Source organism: Cibotium barometz, chromosome 43 (genome assembly GCF_041138505.1).
Source record: "Cibotium barometz isolate CiBa-2024 chromosome 43, ASM4113850v1, whole genome shotgun sequence".
Classification (NCBI taxonomy): domain Eukaryota; kingdom Viridiplantae; phylum Streptophyta; class Polypodiopsida; order Cyatheales; family Cibotiaceae; genus Cibotium; species Cibotium barometz.
In genome coordinates this window covers 35807493-35828040 of record NC_141088.1, presented here as the reverse complement: position 1 = coordinate 35828040, position 20548 = coordinate 35807493, and the positions used below count along the sequence as shown (strand labels likewise).

Here is a 20548-nt window from a genome sequence, read left to right as displayed (position 1 = left end):
GGGGGGGGGGGGGGGTTGGAAAAAATGGCAAAATTGGGGGAAATTAGCAGACCAAAGGGAAATTAAGGGGACTTAAAGGAAATTGGAGAATTGGGGGAAATTGGAAGGCCTTAGAGGGAAATCGGAAAACTTTGGGGAAATGGAAATTGGGGGGGAGGGGGATTGGCAGCACGACGCAACATATGGATTGCTAGAAGAATAAGGAACAATTTAAAAAAAAAAACCAAAACATAATAAAAAATGGAAAAATTTCCATGCGTGTACGGAATGCATTGTACAGATGGTATGATTCTGTATGAGTACGGAATGCAACTATGATGCAAAGTATGTAGAAAGGGCTGAAGTCTCCTGCTGATGGCCTTAGCCAAGATCTTATAGGCCGTCCCAAGAAGAGTGATGGGTCTCCACTACTGGATCTCCAATCTGTCACCACCCTCTTTAGGAATCAAGTGTATCAGACCCTCTGAGATCCTCTCTGGCATGGCACCTGTGATCATTATCTCATTGAAGGTAGCTCCAAGGCCGCCTTCCATGAGGTCCCAGTGACTAAGAAAGAAAGAGACAGGAAGCCCGTCTGCCTTCGGGCATTTGCCCTTGGGTAGCACCGCCTCCGCCTCCGCCAACTCCTCTGCTGTGAATGGAGTCAGTAAGAAGGACCTAAGACAGGGAGGAACCACCTCTTGCGTGTGTCGCCAGACCCTCTCTTGCACATCCATCGCCTGTGGGGATAATGGGGCACTTGTGAAAAGAGAGCAGAAGAAATCAATGGCAATGGCTCTCACATGGGGAGGGGTCTGACCTGAACCGTGTATGTTCCACGAGACTATCCGCATATCAATCTCTGTATGAGGTGGAACTACACAATCCGTCCTCGGCAAAGGCACGCCAAGTGGGCGCGGATCTTGTCCTCCATGTGATGCCACTCTTTCTGAGCGCGAGAGTATGCGTGATCTGGACTCCATCGATCACAATGGAGGCACCTGTAAGAGGGGGTGAGAGATACTGCAATAGAAGTATGCATGAACATAGAGTAGCACCTCCAGGCTGGAGGCCACCATCTCCCTATCCTGTTCTCTGTGGGCTGAGCCTCCAAGTTCCATCCTAGCCAATGGCCATGGATGAGTAAGTACGTCGGTGATGCGAAGATCGTGAAGATGATGAGATAGCTCAACTGCGTTACCCTGGATGGTGGCAGTCATTGACTCTGAGTCCCACTCCATCCCTGGGGCTGCACTCAAAGGGAATCGTGCCATTCTTTGGCGTAGAGGGTCTGGAGTGGTGGAAAACCACACATATCCGCAGCGGTGCTATTGTCTCCTCAAACATATCTGTCCCTTCCGCCGGAAGACAACGGAAGAAACTATAATCCACCGGCTTCCCTAAGATCCTGGGGCCCCGCTTGGGGACTTTGGTGGGAGAGCCCTTTCAACAGGCTCTGGAGAGGTGGAGGGAGGGGGGAGGGCGGGCTCTGATGCGGAGGACGGGGCTGAAGAATTTGCTGTGGGTAACAACGGGGGCGAGGGTTTGGGGGGGGGGGGGGGGGGGGGGGGGGGGAAGGGGGGGGAGGCAGAGAGGGGCGGGGGGCAGAGAGGCCGAAGAGGGGTGTTGCTAGGCAATGTCCATCGGAGAGGAAGATTGTTGGGAGAGGCTCACCGGGGCTCGGTGGGGTCTACCAGCCTCACTGGGTGCTGAGGGTCAGGGGAGGGCTGTCGACGGAGAATCGGATGCCAAAATGGAGGGGCCCGCTCAGTGAGTGGAGGGGCCCGTCGCCAATTGGTGGGTGCTGTGATAAATGCTCGTAACGGTTCTCTGACAGAACCGAATCCTCCTGTGCTCTGCTAGCCTAGCGTGCACGTCGATGGCGCTTAGCCTTGGTGGTCGGCTGACGGCCCGCCGAGCGCGGGCCAACCGTTCACCAGTCTTCGACCGCTGTGTCGTCCATGATCGGAGCCTGATGCTCCGTTACTTGAGAGCTTGCCTCTCTCTTTACTCCCTTTTGAGGATCTGAACGGGGTAGGGGGGGAACTGCTGGTGGCGGTCTCTTGGACTGACGTCGAGGGTAAGCTCTGGCTAGATGGCCCATCTGTCTGCAAATGAAGCATTGGCCTGGAAGCCCTGAGTACTCCACTTGCCAAAGGACGGGGTCTCCCTAGAGGCATGGGATAGATATAACCTGTGGCACTGAATCCGGCGAGGCAACACAGATGCGGAGAGATGGAATCCCGGCTGCCCGTGCAAGGGCTGAGGCAGTTCTGGGGGGGAAGTCCATCACTCTCCTGATGGCACCACCAATCATCGGGAGGAGAGGAAGGCTTTCCTTCCTAAGGCATGGGAAGCAAACTATGACTAGGAAGCCCGACACACCAGCCAGAGGGTGAGATGTAGGATCGAAGCCGTACTGCCACCATGCAAAGAAGGCTTGCATGCAAGGGGGTCAGCTGCATGACTCGGTCTGACGCCGTTGCAGGGATCTTTGCAGGTGCATCAATGAGGCTCGCCTGTAAAAGATCCCTGAGTTGTCCGTGCGCAGGGCAGCTACCAACAATCTTGCAAACCAAGGTGGAGGCCTCTAATGTTGGAACGATCGTGGTGCGGATCTGAAGGTCCACTTCGGAAAAGGATATGCAAGCAACGACTGCCTCAGTCGGGGATGACGAAGCTGCTGCCATGGAGTCCTTCTGAGGGTGAAGACTAGAAAAAGCCTAGACTTGCCAAATAGAGGAATGCCTCAAAGAATTGAGAATCAACTTGCATGGAAGAGGAGAAATAGAAGAAGAAGGGAAAAGGGAAAAACTGGGGGGGGGGGGGGGGGGGGGGGGGGGGGGGGGGGGCTAAAGGCGGGAGAGAGAAGTGAAGGAACTAGAGGGGGGGGTGGGGGAGGCAGAGAGTAGGGGGGGTGGCGGCAGCAAGGGCAAGGAGGAGGGGTGGGGTGGGCGGAGAGGAGTGGACACTCATTTTTAGAGAACCATTGGAGAGATATGTTTTATAGAGCGTAAGAATTTCTTAAACTTTATAGTTTTGCCTTTTCTCTAATTCCAAATAGATTGGAAGATATTATTGTCTTAAAGAGGCGAGTTGCCAGGCTTTGCCTTAGAAATTGCTATCAAGATTGATTATCTCGTCACTATAGACCGGATGAACTAATGTGTAAGTATAGTTATAAATTAGCTATAGTGACTAGATATGATCTTGCTGGTTAGAATGTGATACTTGATTATATCAAAAACAAAGATTCGTATATGACTTGAAATAATTAAAAGACTAAGAGAAGTTAAGGAGTGTTTGAATTAAAAAGCTTGTAATTCTTTCCTTTTTCATCATTTCGCATTGGGGGGGAGGGCGTTAAAGGCGGGAGAGAGAAGTGAAGGAACTAGAGGGGGGGGTGGGGGAGGCAGAGAGTAGGGGGGGTGGCGGCAGCAAGGGCAAGGAGGAGGGGTGGGGTGGGCGGAGAGGAGTGGACACTCATTTTTAGAGAACCATTGGAGAGATATGTTTTATAGAGCGTAAGAATTTCTTAAACTTTATAGTTTTGCCTTTTCTCTAATTCCAAATAGATTGGAAGATATTATTGTCTTAAAGAGGCGAGTTGCCAGGCTTTGCCTTAGAAATTGCTATCAAGATTGATTATCTCGTCACTATAGACCGGATGAACTAATGTGTAAGTATAGTTATAAATTAGCTATAGCGACTAGATATGATCTTGCTGGTTAGAATGTGATACTTGATTATATCAAAAACAAAGATTCGTATATGACTTGAAATAATTAAAAGACTAAGAGAAGTTAAGGAGTGTTTGAATTAAAAAGCTTGTAATTCTTTCCTTTTTCATCATTTCGCATCGTGTGTTCCATCACAATTCACTTTGAGCTCCCATTTCCTATTGTGCATAGTCTTCCCTAGTTCTTCTAGCCCTAATTGATAGCCATCGATTAAGGTGGGAGCTTTGACCATTTCTAGTTTTCTTTTCTTTTTTCCTTTTTTATTTTTATTTCTATGTTCAATCAATATCATGATTGTTAACAATAATGTGCATTAGTATCATCCAAATTTTGTGTTTATTCTAAAAATTTTGTTGCGGTATCATCACTTCCACACATTGCATCTTTTGATAAAGAAAAACATAAAAATGATAAAATCACAAAAACTTGCAGTTTCACAAAACTGCCACCAAATTGTAGTTTCAGGAAACAACAAAAATTTGCAACTTCATGCTTCCCTATAGTTTCACGGAACTTACAATTCTCATGAAACAACATCTCATGGGATTCCATCTCACAGAACTCCCTTTCACGTAACCACATCTCACGTGACACACTTTCACGAAACAACATCTCTCATGGGATTCCATCTCACGGAACTCCCTTTCATGTATGACTAGACCCTTCCCACCCAACTACACGTACATGTAAGGCACGTCCCCATCTCTTGGCTTTCTCTTCCAATGTAGCATTCATCACCTCTACTTTATTGACTGGTGTATCCTTGTGGTTTTTTTACTACTTCAATCCATGGGTTGACTTCCTCAATTTGTTTCTTTGTGGCATTGGTAATTTCAGCCCATGAATGCATTTCCTTCTCACCTGTAGCCACTTTTGCGTTACATGATTCCAAAGTGTTTTGCATTTCTGTGATGTCTTTTTCGCGGTCAGCCATACATGTCTTCAAAGTGCCTTCGTATGATGCAACTGTTGTGCCAATCTCTCGGAGCATGTCATCCTTCCATTTCTGCATCTCTTTTTTCATTTCCGTGTGCATCAAGGCTTGGGCTAATTCCATCTCAACCCATACTTGGGCTTGCATTTCTCCCTTCAATTGGACATATATCTCTTCCTTCAACATTTCGTATATCACTTTCCTTTGGGCATGCATTTGCTCGGTCCATCCCTTTTCAAGCTCCTATCGCATGGTGTTCATCTCTGTCCTTATGTGAAGCTGTAGCTCCTCATAAAGGGCCTCATCTCGTTGGGCCATCTTCGTATTCCTTCGTGAGCCAGGGGACATGATTCCTTCCCTCAGTCTTCTGCAGTAGGCATTTGGTGCCTTCGTGGGGGTGTGAAAGGTTGTCTCACCATCCTGTTCCCCCTCCAGGGGTTGAGACATGTTTTCCCCTACTAGTTGCTGCCTTGGGGGCCTGAGCAAGGGTCAGTGGGAAAAGGGAGCAGAACTGAGAACTGGTTGCGCACAGAGTACAGCAAGGGTCGGTGGGAAAAGGGAGCAGAACTGGGAACTGGCTGCGCATAGAGTACAACAAGGGTCGGTGGGAAAAGGGAGCAGAACTGAGAACTGGCTGCGCACAGAGTACAGCAGAGAGAGAGAGAGAGAGAGAAATGAAATGATATATTAATGTCTTCAAAAGGCCAAAATGACCTATGAGACCAAAAAGGTTACAACAATTGGTGGATCTGATACAATGTCTGTGTAAGAAAAGCTAAAACAACTAAACAACTAACTGAAACTGAAACAACAACTATGAGGAAAAGTACGGTACTAGGAGCTCCTAATGGATAACATGTGGGAAGGAAAACTCCAGCAACAAAGGTAAGCATCATATACATCACTATCCAAAGATGTCTCTCATCGGTCGATGGCGGATATCCTCAATGTCCTCCATGGTGAGTACTCTGACTGGACGTCTCCCATGCCGTGCTAGTATGGTCCTGATCCTCTGTTGTAGTCTCCGCCGGTGTCAAGATGGGCCTCTCATCTTGGGGCGCCTGGACCGCCCCAGCTCTATAGCCCGATCAATCAGTGTACCTCTGGTGCAGCTGTCACCAATTGGCCGACCATTTGGTCCATTCCTACTTTTTGCGTCTCGTTCACTTGAGGCCAGGCCGGTGTCTCATGTGAAGAGGCCAGTATTTTGCTGACATGGACGGGAGCCAGACTGGTGCCACCCGTGTGTTAGCAGGATGGTGTCGTATGGACGGGAGCCAGACCAGTGCCACCCGTGTATGACCTGGACTGTGTTCGATCCATGGGACTGTCACGCCATGGAAGAGCCAGTATTCGTGCCGTGTTTTACCTATGGGACTGTCACACCTTAGGGAAACTCGTGCCTGGAACTGTGTCTTACCTATGGGACTGTCACTCCATAGGAAGACCAGGATTTTATGTTTTTATGTCGTGCCAGTTTTGTGCCGACAGATATTTTGTACATGTTCCATGAACGGGAGATATGTCCATGTTACTTTTTGCACATGCACACATGATTTGTATGTTTGAAACTGTTTTCGCATGACATGTATTTGTGTGTTTGCCTGCTTGACGTGTTACTTACTGAGCGGGGACGCCTGCCAGTGAGTCGTGAAGTCTGCTCTGTATTCTGACGAGTTTCAGTGCATGTGAACAGGTGGTAAGTATATGGTACATGTTGTTTTAATATTTTATCTCTAACCCCTTTGTTTTATAAGGTGTAGTGTTCACATTCATTTAAATGTGGGCACCACTTTGGGCACCCACTTTGGGGCCAAGGTGGGGAGCCCCATTTAAGTGAGTGTGGGGGTGGGCAAGGGCACCTACCCAAACTCCCCCACCCTCATGCATGCGTGGGTATTATCAATAGTTAACTCCACCTTAATTTATTAAAAGAAATCTCTCCCTTCTAGCGTAGAAAACCATCGCTTCTCTTTGGCGTGGATTTTCACCAACCGGCGACTCTTCCCCTGTACGCTGGCGCATGTTCTCCCCAAGGCGGCTGCTGAATTTGCTGTGCTTAGGCGGCTACTGGTTGCAGCCGGCTGCCACCACCTGAAGGTTACCTGCCACTGTGCTACACACAGGCTGCGCATGTCTCTACTGGCGGCTGAATATATTGCTGGTGGCTGCGTTGAATTCTCCAGGGGGGTGCTTATGCTGCTGCTGCCTGCGCCAAACTGTCTACAGGCGGCTGTGTATGTCTATCTCTACAGGCGACTGCACCAAAGGCTGACGGCTGCCTTTCTACAGGCGGCTGTGTGTTTCTACTTCTAGCAAGGCTGCGCTGCCCACTACTCAGCACTGGTGTTATCTGCAGGCTGCACACGACTCCCTCCTTCCTCTCCAATAGGCGGCTGCTTACCCTGCACAACAGCTGCCACCTTTTGAGGGCTACGTTTCTCTTCCTACAGTCAGCCGGCTCTTTGCAACAAGGTGCTTCCTAGTGGTTGTTTTCTCTCATCCTCTCAGGCGGCTGTGGTCTTTCGAGGTGATGCTTGTCTTGGTGGTTCACCACGAGGCAACTGCTTCTTCATCAAGGGTGGTTTCATCTCCTTCATACTTCGAGTATGGGTTTTCTATCAACCATCTACAAGTAAGTGATTTTCAGATTTGAGTAAAGTATTATATGTTTAAATCTGGTAAAAGATTCGTCCCGCTCGGCCTACACCCGTTCGATGCCGGGTTGTCCAAGCTATATGGGCAAACCTCGGTCCAAAGGTGCTGAGATCGGGAGAGCCAGGCGTTAGTACGAGAGCGCCTGTCTGTGCGTGGTCTCGGAACACCAGTGTGGCGCTCTCCGCGGAGTCCAGTGAAAGCACAGGACCGTAGCGATTGGACCACAATAGTGGTCGTTCTGCTTCGAGTTTTCTTCATCGAAATCCGAGCCTACTTGTTTGGTACTGTTTTCATATGTACATGGACATTATCTGGTTCTCAGAACCCATGGAGCATTGTATTCTTTAAATACTCCCAATAAATATATCATATATTGAGGGGGGGGGTCGGCCCGTTCCGGCCCCAGTGCTGGTGTCCATCTTTCCATTTCTGTTCATTTACTTTTTCAAGTTGTTTTAAGTTGTCCATTTCATATTTGTGGTTTTAAAGTTGTGCTATTAAGCGTGTGGGTGTCCAACGGAGTCTTTCCCACTTGACGGGATCGGTTTCATTGGTATCAGAGCACGGTTGTTTCCCTCTTCCTAGTGGGGAAACGAACCTGTGTACTGGACATCCCGCTTTTAGCAAACTTTGAACACAATGGACAGCCAAGGCAACCCTTTGGAAGTACCAAATTCGAGGGGTCCATCTAGTGCTTCTCGTGGGTCTGATGCCCTGCGAGGTAGACACAAGCCCCTTGAAAGGGTTATGGATAGTGAATCCAAAGGTCAACTGTCTCCAGGAAAGACAGTAATGCTTGAACAAGACCCTGATGCTATGAAAGCTGAATGGAACATATGAGAAAAGTTTTGCAGGCTCAAGAGCAAGAATTGAAGTTTTTGCATGAAGATCCTCATCTGCAAAGTGCTATTGAAGCCAGGAAGGCTAATGCTATGGTTGATGTAACCTTTGAATCAATGGCTCGTGAAGTGGGCAAGAAACCAAGGGAGTTGGCACTTGCCTATCTCCTTCGCAAAGGTGATATCAAAGAGGGGGATGACGGGGAGCTGATTTTCAGAAATCCACCTCGTTTGAAGCATGGAGATCCCGCATCCCAGAGGCTGAAATCTTTTATGCAAAAGGAAGAGGTGACTGTCACCTCCCGACATGCATCCTCTCCCCAAGGCACTAAGCCTGACAGATTTATGTATGCCAGTGCTCATGGAGGGCACGAAAGTCACATGCATGCAAGATATGTATCTCATGGTGACAGGTTTGCTTCCAGAAAAATTTTGCCTTCTGAGTTGTCCCATGGAGAGACTATGCCATATGCAGGTAAGTCACATGCATCTGAGCTTCGAGTTCGTGGAGCACATGCCACCGTGCCCCATGAAGCTTCTATGACGGCCCATGGAGCCCATGCAGATAGGGCTACCCCGTTGGATAAGGGGAAAAGAAAAAGAGAGGACCATGAGCCTCATGCCAGGAAGCTCAAGGAGTTCAAAGCAAGTGATAAATCTGTCAAATTTGATGTCTTTCATGGTGAACATGATGCTTCTAAGGTGTTAGCGTTTGTCGCACAGTTCGACATTGCTTTTAGCGATGAGGACTTTACAGAAAAGTCGAAGGTGAAGAATTATTTGCCTATTGATGCCAAATGGGTAAATGAGGATTATTTTGCAGATTATCCGCAATTGTTGCAGGCATATCTTGAGGCTTTTAAGTTGAGGTCAACTCTTTAGAAGCCCGTTGGGATGTCACCAATTGGCCGACCATTTGGTCCATTCCTACTTTTTGCGTCTCGTTCACTTGAGGCCAGGCCGGTGTCTCATGTGAAGAGGCCAGTATTTTGCTGACATGGACGGGAGCCAGACTGGTGCCACCCGTGTGTTAGCAGGATGGTGTCGTATGGACGGGAGCCAGACCAGTGCCACCCGTGTATGACCTGGACTGTGTTCGATCCATGGGACTGTCACGCCATGGAAGAGCCAGTATTCATGCCGTGTTTTACCTATGGGACTGTCACACCTTAGGGAAACTCGTGCCTGGAACTGTGTCTTACCTATGGGACTGTCACTCCATAGGAAGACCAGGATTTTATGTTTTTATGTCGTGCCAGTTTTGTGCCGACAGATATTTTGTACATGTTCCATGAACGGGAGATATGTCCATGTTACTTTTTGCACATGCACACATGATTTGTATGTTTGAAACTGTTTTCGCATGACATGTATTTGTGTGTTTGCCTGCTTGACGTGTTACTTACTGAGCGGGGACGCCTGCCAGTGAGTCGTGAAGTCTGCTCTGTATTCTGACGAGTTTCAGTGCATGTGAACAGGTGGTAAGTATATGGTACATGTTGTTTTAATATTTTATCTCTAACCCCTTTGTTTTATAAGGTGTAGTGTTCACATTCATTTAAATGTGGGCACCACTTTGGGCACCCACTTTGGGGCCAAGGTGGGGAGCCCCATTTAAGTGAGTGTGGGGGTGGGCAAGGGCACCTACCCAAACTCCCCCACCCTCATGCATGCGTGGGTATTATCAATAGTTAACTCCACCTTAATTTATTAAAAGAAATCTCTCCCTTCTAGCGTAGAAAACCATCGCTTCTCTTTGGCGTGGATTTTCACCAACCGGCGACTCTTCCCCTGTACGCTGGCGCATGTTCTCCCCAAGGCGGCTGCTGAATTTGCTGTGCTTAGGCGGCTACTGGTTGCAGCCGGCTGCCACCACCTGAAGGTTACCTGCCACTGTGCTACACACAGGCTGCGCATGTCTCTACTGGCGGCTGAATATATTGCTGGTGGCTGCGTTGAATTCTCCAGGGGGGTGCTTATGCTGCTGCTGCCTGCGCCAAACTGTCTACAGGCGGCTGTGTATGTCTATCTCTACAGGCGACTGCACCAAAGGCTGACGGCTGCCTTTCTACAGGCGGCTGTGTGTTTCTACTTCTAGCAAGGCTGCGCTGCCCACTACTCAGCACTGGTGTTATCTGCAGGCTGCACACGACTCCCTCCTTCCTCTCCAATAGGCGGCTGCTTACCCTGCACAACAGCTGCCACCTTTTGAGGGCTACGTTTCTCTTCCTACAGTCAGCCGGCTCTTTGCAACAAGGTGCTTCCTAGTGGTTGTTTTCTCTCATCCTCTCAGGCGGCTGTGGTCTTTCGAGGTGATGCTTGTCTTGGTGGTTCACCACGAGGCAACTGCTTCTTCATCAAGGGTGGTTTCATCTCCTTCATACTTCGAGTATGGGTTTTCTATCAACCATCTACAAGTAAGTGATTTTCAGATTTGAGTAAAGTATTATATGTTTAAATCTGGTAAAAGATTCGTCCCGCTCGGCCTACACCCGTTCGATGCCGGGTTGTCCAAGCTATATGGGCGAACCTCGGTCCAAAGGTGCTGAGATCGGGAGAGCCAGGCGTTAGTACGAGAGCGCCTGTCTGTGCGTGGTCTCGGAACACCAGTGTGGCGCTCTCCGCGGAGTCCAGTGAAAGCACAGGACCGTAGCGATTGGACCACAATAGTGGTCGTTCTGCTTCGAGTTTTCTTCATCGAAATCCGAGCCTACTTGTTTGGTACTGTTTTCATATGTACATGGACATTATCTGGTTCTCAGAACCCATGGAGCATTGTATTCTTTAAATACTCCCAATAAATATATCATATATTGAGGGGGGGGGTCGGCCCGTTCCGGCCCCAGTGCTGGTGTCCATCTTTCCATTTCTGTTCATTTACTTTTTCAAGTTGTTTTAAGTTGTCCATTTCATATTTGTGGTTTTAAAGTTGTGCTATTAAGCGTGTGGGTGTCCAACGGAGTCTTTCCCACTTGACGGGATCGGTTTCAGCAGCTATACTATGGGGCTAGCTGCAATGCCTGCTGGCTTGACTACTCAATCTCTGGTCGAGAGAACAAAGCTCAACAGAGAGTGAGTGTACGACCTAGTGATGTGACGGATTGATGTATTAAAAACTTCACAAAGTACAATGTTTTTGTAGGCTTGGGAGTAGCCTCATCTTTTGACACATACACAGGACACATGTTACACACATAGGATACACACACATGAATGACATGTGGCACTCTTATCGTATGCACATATAAGGAGGTGTTCACACACATACATATGAATAAGGAGGTTACACACATAGGATGGATAGATGTGAAGCTCCGAAATACCCAATAAACCCCCCTTTGGGAGCGACGGATGTGAGACCCCACACGCAAAGGAAGTAACTGTCTTGTAACTTGATCAAACGTTGCAAGGAGCGATCTAGCAATGCGGACCTAGCCATGCGCACCTCTTGTGCCATGCTAATCCTCCAATCGGCCATTCCGGGCGTGGACAATGAGCCCCCCCAAGACTACCAGAATGTTGTGTCCAGGATGTAGGCACGAACCGAGTCCCCAGCCTCACAATTCCAATCCAGGCTCCAGCCACGTTATATTCTTAGAGGTTATAAATTGCACTTTCTTATAAGGTGAATTTGGGCATGTTCCTAGATTCATCTAGGTATATGTAATTAAGTCGATGTTGTTAATGTTGCAAGTACTGGCATGCCTGCCTTAGCAAGGTTTTTGATTTTCTTGCTTGATCTTGTGTTGCTGCAATCTGAACATTGGCCAGCTCCTTCCTGATTTTGTCAACTTTCTGGGCTTGGTCTAGTCTTGGAAGTCTTCGGTGCCAGACCGGAGCCCAAGAGCTCGTGTCCAGAGCCCCAAAGGCTCAAAGCATGGGAGGCCATGTTGGTGCCCAAATGGAGAGAGAGAGAGAGAGAGAGAGAGAGAGAGAGAGAGAGAAAACTGTATTAACGTCTACTAGAGGCCGAACTCGACATATGAGACAAATCAATGTACAACTTCTGGATGTCCAGAAAAAAAAGGACAAAATGAACATGAAATAAACTATGAAAGTACTGAGCTAGTGGGGGGGTGTGATGGATGGAGCACTACTACTAGAGGCTCAGTATGCAACCTAGAGAGAGCCCACATCATACATGCAAGGCGATCAAATTGGATGTGGCCACTAAGGTCATCAAGACAGGATGCCCATTTACCACCACCGACCCACCCATCCACTCACACCCACCCTTACCTCACTTGAGGACTCAATATTATTATTTTCCCTCCTTTCCAGATGTTCTCTCCTTATTACGGGAGTGGAGTGGACCCCTACTTTTCTATATCCGGGCAACAAGTATTGAAGAAGCTTGAGGATGTCAGAAATTATGTGAAGGTACAGATTTTTTTGCAATTACATATGTTTTGATTATGATGTCTCTTGTGAAGGTGACATATAATGATGTGAATCCACCATGCTTGTTTCTCAGAAAATTGAAACGCTGCTAGAGAGGCAACAAGGGCAGGTGTCAGAGACTCTTTCAGATGTATCAGACATTGACAGTCAAGTTTGACGTGTTTTGGAAACTATGAAATAATATTCTCTCAATTATACTTTTAGAAACTTGTACATAGAGATCGGTAATTCCTAAGAAACTTTGTAATTCTTTGCCATCATGTATAGCAACTCAGTGGATACTTGCATGTATTGTTTATGTTCAAGTCAATCAAATCAACTATATTACATAACACAAAATCGAATGATAAAATATGTGTGCACGCTCATGGGTGCACTTGCTCTCTGCAAGCTTGTCTTTTTAAGTCCAGTGTGAATCAACAATGCGGTCCTTGGAAACCCCACAAACCATTGCTGATTACTTTTAATTAGCCTCATAATCCACAGCCAAATCAACCATAATTGAAACCCCTGATTTATACTGATGCAGTGCAGCATGATGAATATACATTATATTGCATTGACATCCCAACTCACTTGATAATATGAAAAGGGGGTTGAGCACGTGTGGTGCATGGAGTGTTTCCATGAATATTTTACGTATCCTCCTACCTTACAATGATCCCTCCGTGGTTATATTATCCAAGCAACAATCTTCATCATTGAATGGCTTATGTAATGCCTTTTAGGGTGCTCAAAAGGTAAGCTTTAGACAATGATGCATGGACACAATACAAAATGCTTACAATTAGAAGGGGGAAAGGCTGTGTTTGGGTTGAGGACGGGGTATTTTAGCCGGCCCGGGCATAACCCTTGTGAAGCCTCCCTAAGGACAATCCATTATTGCTTTTCCAAAGAAAGACTGAGGGCAGGCCTAAAGTTTGAATTACTACTCTTCTTCCAACATAGATGTAAGTGCCTTTTGAAGGGTATATTGATTGTTTTGAAAAGCAGCCCTTCTTTGTCAAAATTGAAGTTCCGTTTTAAGGTATGTGACCTTGAAACTTGTGGGGTTTACGAGATTACTTAATGGTGGGTAGGGAAATGCTTCAATGGGTACAGGGAAGTGTTTGTCCATGGTCTTCCTATCCTTTAATATAAACTTCAGACATAGTGAGGATGTTAATCCAGTTGAAGCTGGAACAATGGCTGAAACATAGGCGAGAGAGAAAGAGAAAAGAAAATTACATTACAAAAAGGTCAAAATGACCTGTGAGACATCCATGCACGTATAAGAGAGTATGAAGTCCTATACTCCTTTCTTGCCTTAAAATGTGACGTGGGGACCTTGACATCAGGAAGTAATGGATGCAGCTTCCATCCTAATGGAAGCAAACTTGAATCCCCCTCTGCATTGTCACGCCATGTTGCTTGCCAAGAACTGAGTGAAGAGCTAAAAAGAATGAACGTCACAAAAGTGACTGCAAAAGTGGATCTCTAACCCACTACTCTCACACTCTAAAAGCACTCAAGCTTCCATTCAAGCTAGAGAGCATGAAGCATAACGTCACATGTAGAGCAAGCAACAAGAACGAGAAGAGTGGAGCTGACAAGACATGTATTCAAAATGGGGAGTGCATTGTGTGTATTACTTTGTAAAATTGACGTATATACATGGAGTTGTATTCACATTTGCTTGGCCAAGACTTTAATATAACCTTGGCTCACAAGAGTAGCTCCTTTCACGATAATGAAAGGGTTCTCCATTGTCCATTAAGCACATAATTAGGGGAGCTTACATCCTTATAGCATCGTGCACCTTTCAAAAAGAGTAATATGGCAATACAATGTGTTATGGTGCCTTACAAAAAGCCTTACAAGAAGATGACATGATGTAGTCAAACGTATTGCCCTTCTTGTTTGTGGACTTGAGCTTTGCGTCTTGTGCTATGAGGTTGTCGTACTAGCGAATCATCATGTTCTCGTTTATTTTTGCTACATGAGTGAGAAGCTTGAGTCAATGGGTTTGAGTAATTACTATCCTTGTAGGGTCTATTTCTCAACAAGATTCATAAGCTTGTTGTTTAAGTCAAGATCTTACCTTACCTTGCTAATCGTGATCGACCCCTTTGTGTCATCCAAGTCACCCAAGCCGGTGGTGAAGCTAGCTGTTGGGTAGGAGAGGTGTAAATGGTCTTGGATACGTGGTTCAAGGTGGTGTGCGAGATTAAGTGGTAGATTTGGAACCGATCTGTAGCCAAATACAAGGCATGTTGGTGATAATCTTTGGATAGATCTGGTGGTAGGCAACTTGTTGAGGCGGCATGAAATGTATAGGTGATGTAGAAGTTCTTCATGTGAGAGGCCTCCTCTTGTTGTGAAAGTGCTTCGAGCCCTTTAAAATTAGATGGTTGGTAGAAAGCGACCTTCACCTTGTGATTGACAAAATTTCCTTGAATGATTTGCATGGGAAGATGACATGATATTATTCCCAAATCTCATAGCCTTGATGCTTAGAGATTGGGCTTCTTTGTGGACTAATATATCGAGTCAGGACGAGATTGTGTTTTGGTTGAATTGGAGTCAAAGCACAGGTTGTATTCTTTGAAGTGCTTTAGAGATAACTCCAAGGTTGATGGTTATCCAGGCGATGGGTCTTACCATAGGCCAAACTTGCACTCGCCATGGTCTCCACATCGAGTGATGTACTGGAGGATTAGCGTTGACAAGGTTAGTTGTAGGTGCATGTGTCTGTGCATGCTGTGAGATGCCACATGTGAAAAACAAATATTGATACCCTTAGAGAAACATGCAAGTGACATGCATGGACAATGAGCGGAAGGTGTGTCCCATGTGTGTACTCCTCTTATCTTGAAGATATCTCCAACTCAACTACTCTCGAATCTTGACATTTACTCGATATCCCTTTTCTTGGGGAGTCAGGGTCGTGAGATGATGTGTGGCAGTGGACTTTGCCCATAACTACAATGGAGCTGGGCAGCCTCGCTCGCTTAGTTGATTTGGCATTATATTGAGCAGTTGGGATAGAGGCTATTTGGATAAATAATTGGTGTGGTTGAAGAAAAGGCCATTGAAGGTTCATGTTGGTTTGAGGAGGATCTAGGCAATGGGTTGTACCATGGGCCATGCATACGCTCGTTGCCATGGTCCTCCCATCTAGAAATGTATTTGGATGGTTGTCATTGACGAGGATGTGATGCATGCACAATTTGTAGTACTATGGGGTCAAGTGAGTGACTGATTTATCTCATGGTTTTAGGGTTATTTGATCAAGGAGAACCGTGAGCTTGCGCATTGATGTGTGTTTGGTCGAGAGGCTTTTACCGTACCTTTGTTCCTTGTGCTCGGGTTATATCCTTAGTTCGAGGTTAGTGCTTATGTGTTTTATGTGAAGTGTTCTGCTGCAGAGAAGTGGGCTGGCTCAAGCATAAACAATGACTCTATGAATGGACATGAGTAACAATGTGAAGAGTGGCATTGTCCGCGGAGTGGAGGGCATGTGAGTAGGGTGAAAACATTTACCTCCAAGCACATGCCGGTGGCCTTTTGTGGCCCTTTTCTTGCCTGGTCGTTATCTTTTTGCTCGTGTTTGATCTTCTCCTTTGCCTTGCTTGCTCTTTTTCTTTTCTTCCATGGCTTCCTCTTTTTCTTGGTGCCCCTTATGCGGGCATGCTTTCTGTATCTTGGGCTTTCTTGCCTCTATCATTTGTTTGGGCACTGGTTGTGTTCTCGACTTCTTTTTCTTTTGTTTTCTCTCTCTCTCTCTCTCTCTCTCTCTCTCTCTCCCCTGTAATGGGTGGGTCTAGGCGGCGTGGGCTTTGGGATGGCCGTGATGAAGCGGGGCGAACATGACCATGAGGTGGGCTAATGGAGGCCGTGTGATGCGCGAAGCAGGGCTGTCCATGGCCGTAGGATCTGTGCCAGAGATGGGTTATCGATGGCTGCTGTTAGATCTGCGAATGGGTGGGGCCGATCTGTGCTATAGGATCTACGCCATGGTTGATGATGGCCAATAGATCTGCGATGGCACCATGCGATGTGCTGGGCCATGCGACGGCGGTTGTAGATCCTTGGCACTATCTCCTACGGGGTCTTAAAGACTCTTGTCACGTGGCATCAATGGATAGCACTGATCAAATTCGCAACGTTTTTTTTCAGCTGTCGGAATTAAGTAAACTAAGGTAAGTAAATTAGGGTGAGTAAAGTAAACTACAAAAAATTGGAAAAAAATCATTTTCATAGTTTATTTTGTAGTTTACTAAGCGGGCTTAGTTTACTTCCTAGTTTACTTCCTAGTTTACGTCATAGGATGAGGGCAAATTTGGATTTGGGACTTTGAAAAAATTTGAAACAAAATGTTATGTCCAAAAGAGGATTTGCATTCCAGACCTTGGGTCACGATTGGAAACATCTTATCACTATATTATACTTTCAAGCAACAAAACCATGTAGTTTCAAGCCATTATATTCTATGTTTTCACCCCTAGTTTACTTTATCTTGGACGGCCCAAAAAAGGCGTCGTGATTTTGATCAATGCCATCCATTGATGACACTTGACAATGGGTCTTTAAGACCTCGTGGGAGAGTATTAAGGGTCGTAGATGATGATGAGGCAGGGCTCTTTCTAGCTAAAGATGGTGATGCTCTTTCTCTTCAATCAAAATTTGTTTTTTGTTTGTTTTTGTTTCAATTTAATTAAAAGAAAAATTACATTAAATTATTATTTTTGTTTGTCTTTCTTTAATTAAATTAAAGAAAAGAAGGTAGGGGAGGGAATTTTTTGGATGGAGGGGGTTTACTTCAAAATTTTAACTAGGAGGGTGGTGGTGCATGTGTGGGTAGGTGGTGCACATGTACATAATTTAGAGGGTGTGCACATAAGGATATGGTGTGCGTACACATGCATGCATGCATGTGTGTGCACGGAGAGGGTGGTGTATATGTGTGTGCATGTGTGTTTTTAAAGAGTGTGCATGTACGCGCGTGTATTTTTCGTATGGGAGTGTGTTGTGCAAGTGTGTGTGGGTATATGTGTGTGTTTTAGTTTTTTGTTAGCTTTTGCTTTGTTTTGGTTTTCAAGTTTTAAATCATTCTCAAGTATATGTGCCTGTACAGTTGCTAGGGTGCTATGTTACGTATGTACAAATGGGGTTTAAAGGTTCCGGCTAATTATGTGGGCTCACTAAGCAAAGGCGGAGAACATGTTAACATAAGGCCCTGTAATACTTTCCAACCATGAAGGGGTACAATGGTTTTCCTCCCACACCCAATACATTTTGTTGAAAAGGAAATTCCAATTAGGATTATTCTTGATCTGTACTTCCAACTCCTCATTCACAACATGCCAATACTTGTCCTTGTTTTTCTTTCACCTCTTCATCTACTTCCTTTGTAGTCCCATCATGCAAATTCATGGACAAGACCAAAGGGCCCTTGGTGGTAACATACCCCTCTGTCTCAAAAGATCTCTTAACAATAGAAAGTTCACTCCTTATTAGCTCTTAGACTACAAGATTCACTAAGCGACACAATTGAATTTACAGTGGTTCTATACCACAATTCATAGTCATCAAACTAGCTTACCAATTATCTTAGGAATGATATCTTCAACCTTCATGTACTGCTTATCCTTGTTAGATTGCTTAGTTATGGTTCCAAGTTATGTTGGCCTCATAATTCACCATTGCTTAGGATGTTTTTGATGGTGTTCCCTCATCTCCTTAAGTTCCTTTGTCTATAGTTTGACTATCTTGCCCCTCATCTCGTGATACATCTTGCACCTTCTTCTTTCTTCCTTCAAGGTTTGATGGTGTTCCCTCGTCTCCTTGAGTTCCTTTGTCTATAGTTTGACTATCTTCCCCCTAAGCTCGTGATGCATCTTGCACCTTCTTCTTTCCTCCTTCTAGGTTTAAAAGGTGTTGCTCTTTTTATTGGTGCCATTGTATCTGCATCACAGAAACAAAAATATGCACACTAGTAATGTTAATTTACATATAACAATGTAGATGTCATCATACCCTCATGCTTGAACAACAATGTTATAAAAATATATTGGGAAAAATTCAATGAAAAATTCAATGTTGAATATGTCAAACAAGATTGTCCATTAAATCATAGAGTTTGTAGCATGTCAACTAAATGGGGCCCTATTGAAGGACTATTCTCTCACTTCAGATATGTGTAAAGACCCCTCAACGATATTCCAGCTCTCCTGATGAGATACGCTTGGGAGCCTCCAAACATGCTTGACCTTGTCTTTGAGTTCCCTTGGCTAGATAAAATAAGGATGGGGTAGATGTACTCACAATCATGCATAGCACACCTCTACTAACATAACAAGCAAAGCGCAATGGGGCTATTCCATTAGCAGGATACCCCTTTCAAGAAACCATTTCATAACATTGATACCTAATGTAGACTTATCCAAATCTTGTTGAGAAATATGGTGCCATTGAGCACAAGTGTTTGGTAGGGAGTGAGTATTTAGCACCTAGAAATTAGCCACATGGCAAGTACGCATAATCGCACATGAGCAAGCAGAACCAATTTGTACTGACCTCATATAAAAGGGGACATTTTCAAGCATTGATCAAATCATGCAAGCTATCTCAAGTCTTTTTATGAGTACAAGTCTCAATCTTGTAGCCTAATTGCTAAAGCTTCATTAGCACAAGACACTCATCATTTTTAGTATCTTAGGCTTCACCCATCTTAGCATTCCCTCAACCACTATAGCTCATACCATAGCCATCTTGCTTGAGGTACTCATGTTTCTCAACAGGGTATTAGAGCCATCCCTCTCCCCATAGCTCACCTTAGTCCCAGTGTAAGAAAGCATTATGGGCCCAAGGCCATGGACAACTAGTAAGTAGGTGTGAACTCTTGGGTGGAGTATAAATACCAATGTAAATGGGATTATGGCTCATTCATGATAATGTTATCTGTTCCAAGAATCAATGGTGAGCTTCTCCCGTGAGATGCTAAGTGGTGACTCCTTCATGAGCCACTCCCTTGGTGAGGGACTAACCCACCCCTGTTACTTTCTTTCATTGGTATCAGAGCATGGCTTTTGATCCATGATTTTTAATTTTTCTTTTCTTCTTCTCATTTCGTGAAATTTCTGCTTCATTTGATTCATGGGGGAAGGGGATATGGCTAAGGTAGAGTTTGTGGTTCAAATCTGAGCACATGGACCTATTTTTTTTTTTTGAATGAGTGGACCAAATTGGGGAAAATTCACTAATCTTGATTAGCAATTGTTAATCAAAAACGTTTTTCTGTTTGGGAGCTTTCTTGCAAACCCTAGCCATGGAATCTCAACATGAGCAAAGGGCATTGAGTCTCTCATGTATCTAGCAATGTTTTATGAAGTATTTCACCTATTTTCCATGAGAAATGGGGCTCCCAATGTGGCTGAAAATCACTACCAAAGCTGCCCACGTTTTTCACCAAAGTGACCCTAATCTTCATCTCCTTCAACAAATTCAAGCATTAAGGCTTCCCGGGTGACATTGGTGAGTTGCTCCATCACTTCCTTACAATTTTAAAGCATTCTTTCAAGCTATGGAGTGAATTAGGGTTTTATTACACATAAAACCCTAATTTTCAGAAATTGGACTTTAATCATGGCCATTCATGCTGCTCTTTATGCATTATGAATGCTTGAATGCTACACATAGCCATTCAATGCTATGCCTTGCATATTGGCATAAGTGAGCATAGCTTTTGGCACATTTGGGGGATTGAATAAAATATTTTGGGTTGGAAGCTGCTTTTTGGTGACACCGTTTTCCATTGCCGGTTGCACGTTTTTGGTCATCACTCTCTCATACGAACTCCGTTTTTGGAGTTCTAGTACTCAAAACGACCGGCTCGTCGTCCTCTTCGAGATGAGTTATAGGTCTTGAGATGCAGGATTCAGCAAGTGCTCTCTGTTTTCACTTTTGTACTGGATTTTCTAGTCCCGAGCGGGAACTCGCGCCCAGAACGCGACCCG

At 45.4% G+C, this 20548-nt stretch overlaps 1 protein-coding gene across 1 annotated transcript in view; it reads left to right on the top strand.

Annotated features, from left to right (window-relative positions):
• Positions 1 to 12936, top strand: part of LOC147613872 (uncharacterized) — a 65030-nt gene extending 52094 nt beyond the window's left edge. The window contains exons 6-7 of the mRNA XM_086781853.1: positions 12432 to 12530; positions 12625 to 12936. Coding sequence (XP_086637979.1) covers positions 12432 to 12530; positions 12625 to 12708 — 183 coding nt within the window. The 3' untranslated portion in view covers positions 12709 to 12936. The remainder of the gene's footprint in view (positions 1 to 12431; positions 12531 to 12624) is intronic.
• The last annotated feature ends 7612 nt before the right edge of the window (positions 12937 to 20548 follow it).